The sequence below is a fragment of the Solanum lycopersicum genome, chromosome 2, assembly GCF_036512215.1.
Source record: "Solanum lycopersicum chromosome 2, SLM_r2.1".
NCBI classification, from domain to species: Eukaryota; Viridiplantae; Streptophyta; class Magnoliopsida; order Solanales; family Solanaceae; genus Solanum; species Solanum lycopersicum.
The window spans coordinates 45,840,316-45,844,367 of NC_090801.1; the positions used below are offsets into that span (position 1 = coordinate 45,840,316).

A 4,052-nucleotide genomic window follows, 5' to 3' on the forward strand; every position below is an offset into this window, starting at 1 on the left:
TATATTTCTTAAATAACTATATAGATAAATTCGGCATACCTATTGGAATGAATACAAACTAATAAAAACTATAATAAATATAAATAGAGTATATTGTGGAATGAATATAATTTTAAAAAGGTAAAAATTCTGGAGAAAAAAAATAAAATTTAAATTTTATTTGAAAATGTAACTGATGAGAAAATTAAGGATGCTTGCCTTTTTTTTTGAAATATTCCCCTTTAATTTTTTCTTTTTTGTTATTAAATAATTATATTCTTTAAATAAAAATAAATAATAAAAACATACGTAACAAACTAAAATGACATTTTTACTAAATATTGAAGTTGTTGCTAATTGACATTTTGAAAATTTTTCCATATTTTAATCTTACATGGCCAAACGGCCCTCATAGTTTGCAGCTTTGATTTTTGATAACTGTGCACCGCCGACTGTAGCGGCAAACACATATGGTTTCAATTTCAAAAATCCTTTTCACTTTACTACCCAAAATCAAACTCAACCTAAACCCTACCATGTCCTGGTCATGTTCAAGCTGCACATTCTTGAACCCTCCTTCCCAAAAATCATCCTGTCAAATCTGCTTATCTGATTCACCATCATCAATCTCATCAGACCCTTCAATTTCAGTCCAAAAACCCAAATGGCCATGTAAAGCTTGTACCTTTATGAACCCTTATCATAGTATAAGTTGTGAAATATGTGGCAATAGGGTTTCAGCTTCAGGACTTGCTACACTTGAAACTGAGGATGATGATGATGATTTGAGTTCTTCTGTTGGTAATGTGTTCTTGCCTTTGAGGCCTTGTAACAAGGGGAAAGTAATAACTAGGGCTCCTATTATGGTTCAAGATGATGTGAAGGATTCTGTTAGGGCTAGATGTGCGAATGCGGCAAACAAGAGGAAAAACAGGGAGGAACCATCTGGGGTTGAAGATGATGAGGTTGATGCTGCTATGGGGTATAGGGGTATAAAGGCTGCTGCTACTAAAGCAATTGAACAATCGAGTATATTGCAGTTCTTTATGTTTGATTCTGATTAATCGTCAATATATATTAGGTGTTTGTTATGTTTGTACATGAATTAGCTGATAATATATACTTTTTTTATGTTTGTTTCGCGCATATAATTGTGTTCCTTGATTAGTGGTTTTGTATGTAGCACGAACATTGTTTTAGTGCGATTTCTTGAGTATTCATCTGAGTAAATGTTTGGATATGTGGATTTTGTGAATGAAATGGGACTGGAAAGGATGTAAAGTATTCACATAGTTGGCCCTATCTAGTTTCGGTTTTGAGGCTTACGGATATGAGCTGTTTGTGCTTGATGATATATTTGTCATAAATCTAAAGATTTTGTTAATTGATGGTTTTCGGGTCAACAAGATATGCAGTTCCTTATTTTCCCTTGTGCAAATTTTCTGATAGATTGGTGGTTTTTTCAGTTGTATTCCAATCATTTTGCAGACTAGTTCATGATCTTGTAGACTGGTTCGATCATGTAGAGAGATATAATCATGGGAACTTCTTCCATAAAAAGGAAAAAGCGTAAAAGTACTGTGTGGGGAAAGAATGCTTTTTTCTGGGATTTATGATGCTTAGTTTGCCGGAAAGGGCTTAATTGTGGAAGCTATTAGCAAGGTTTTAGGATGTTAAGCCTTTTGATGCTATTATATACTTTGTTTAGCTGAGGGATATATAGATTTTGTGTTGGAAAAGTTCACCTTTCCGGATGCTATTATTCCTTATTTTCTAAGTGCAATGATTTGTGGTGCAGATTCGGTGGAACAGGAACCAGGCAAAACTTTCTCAACCAGTAAATCCAAAGTGTTGAAGATCTTGACCTACAATGTGTGGTTTGCAGATATAGAGATGAACAAGAGGATGAAAGCCATAGGCAACCTTATTTCGCTGCATAAGCCAGATGTTATATGTTTTCAGGTTATCATCATTTATATATCTACACGTCAATTTGCAAGAAAAATTATGCCTTGCATGAAATTTATTGACTCTGTAATTTGTGATACCTATTCAGGAGGTTACTCCAGAAATATATGACATCTTTCAGCACTCTGGTTGGTGGAAAATGTATTCTTGTTCAATTTCAAATGTGATGGAATTGACGATAGGGTACTTCTGCATGCAAGTAATTACTTAATACACCTTGATTTAATATTTGGTATTTTATGTGTATTCTGAAGGCCTATTATACGATGCTTTAGTTATGTTTTTTTCTTTTTCTTTGCTATCCTGGTTTATCTTCTATTATGTGCACTTCACGTTTTCTAGGGAAATAGCCTGAGAATAATCAAAAGGGTAATAGTGGAAAGTAGCCTTTTTATCTATCTCCTTAAATAGTTTTCTTAAGGGGTGTGCTCATACCCCCAACAATTCACTCAATATGGATTAGAGAGAGTAGTACTTAACATTTACTCTCCCTTTCAATAGGTCAAGTTAATGTTGAACATTTGGAACTTATCAATAATTGCTCAACATGAGTCATTGCTGTTTTTTTGAAAAAAAGTTTGTCCATTTTATAGTTTAACTTGGTCTTTGACAAAATATTTGCAGTTGAGCAAACTTGCAGTGAAATCCTACAGTTGCAAGCCATTTAGCAATTCTATAATGGGAAGGGAACTCTGTATTGCTGAGATTGAAGTTGAGAAAGATACGACCTTGGTTGTTGCCACCAGCCATCTTGAGAGTCCTTGCCCTGGGCCACCCAAGTGGGATCAAATGTACAGCAAGGAACGTGTGCAGCAAGCCAAGGAAGCTGTGGAGCTGCTTGACAGAAAACGAAATGTAGTCTTTTGTGGTGATATGAACTGGGATGACAAATTGGATGGTCAATTTCCTCCAACTGATGGATGGATTGATGCTTGGGGAAAAATGAAGCCCGAAGAAATTGGATGGACATACGACACCAAGTCAAACAAAATGTTAAGCGCCAACAGGACACTACAGAAACGTCTAGACAGGATTGCCTGCAAACTGCAAGATTTCTGTATAACTGATGTTAAGATGATTGGAAAGGATGCAATTCCAAATCTCACATACATCAAAGAGAAGAAAGTGAAGAGTGAAGTTAAGAAACTGACACTACCTGTTTTGCCTAGTGATCATTATGGTCTACTTTTGGAGATCTCTCCTCAGTAGTCCAAAGTTGAGAGATGTATTGCTTAATATTCTCTCGGTACCAATTAATGTAAAAAGGGTCTTAAGAGCTTTTGCAAAGCACTTGTTTTTGTGTACATTGCTACTACTTTTCTAGTGCTCATGTTTGCACAAGAGGATATATTCTATGCCTTCTAGGCTTCTTATGATATCAATATGCACTTCTGTGCTGCATTTTCCATTTGTTGCAACTTCTCTTGGGGCCAGGTAATGGATATGTGTAGTTTTTTTTTTCTTTTTAAACATTCTTTTCCTTGTAACAATTTGTAAATGCTTATTCTAATTTGGAAAAGATTAAGATATAAAAATATTTTCTAAGAGTTGTACACCTTTAGTTACAAGTGTTGAATCCAGCAGTGCTTCCTAAAAAGATTATATCCTCTTTGACTTAAACCTGATGTTTCATTGGAATATCATAGACCTAACAATAACTTTTAGAAGAAACTTAAATGACTTGGGAGACACAGAGGGCAGCTGAATTTTCATAGATTGAAAATTTTTATACAAATTCCTCCAAAAACAACATCATGTTCGAGGCTTGAATTCAAAATTTGTGATTAAAAATAGCAGTATGTTCACCTTCACCCTATCATAATATGAAGCTCTTGTTTAATCATAAATTTTGAAGTTAGTAATTTAAAAATGTAAAGTTTTTTAAGCTATATTTGGAGAGTTGAAAACCAAAATAAGCCACCAAAATATAAAAATGACCAAAATAAGCCACTATTTTAGTTAGTAACTAAAATAAGCTTAGTGGAAAAAAAAAGTTCCACTTTATCAAATTTTCTAAACGTATTCCGTTAGTGTCATAACGTGTATTTTAATGTATAACGGAACTTTTTTTTCCACTTTACAAAGTGGAACTTTTTCTTCCACTT

At 34.1% G+C, this 4,052-nt stretch overlaps 1 protein-coding gene across 2 annotated transcripts; it reads left to right on the forward strand.

The window, feature by feature from the left end:
- Positions 1-346: 346 nt before the first annotated feature.
- Positions 347-3,365, forward strand: LOC101257617 (uncharacterized). Of its 2 annotated transcripts, none has more exons than XM_004231565.4 (4): positions 347-1,008; positions 1,778-1,941; positions 2,036-2,146; positions 2,572-3,365. In XM_004231565.4, exons 1-4 carry the CDS (start codon positions 450-452, stop codon positions 3,154-3,156), a joined length of 1,419 nt encoding a protein of 472 aa, XP_004231613.1. In that variant the 5' UTR covers positions 347-449; the 3' UTR covers positions 3,157-3,365. The 2 variants fall into 2 exon arrangements, with proteins under 2 accessions (XP_004231613.1, XP_010315693.1); XM_010317391.3 differs by having other exon boundaries at positions 347-969.
- The last annotated feature ends 687 nt before the right edge of the window (positions 3,366-4,052 follow it).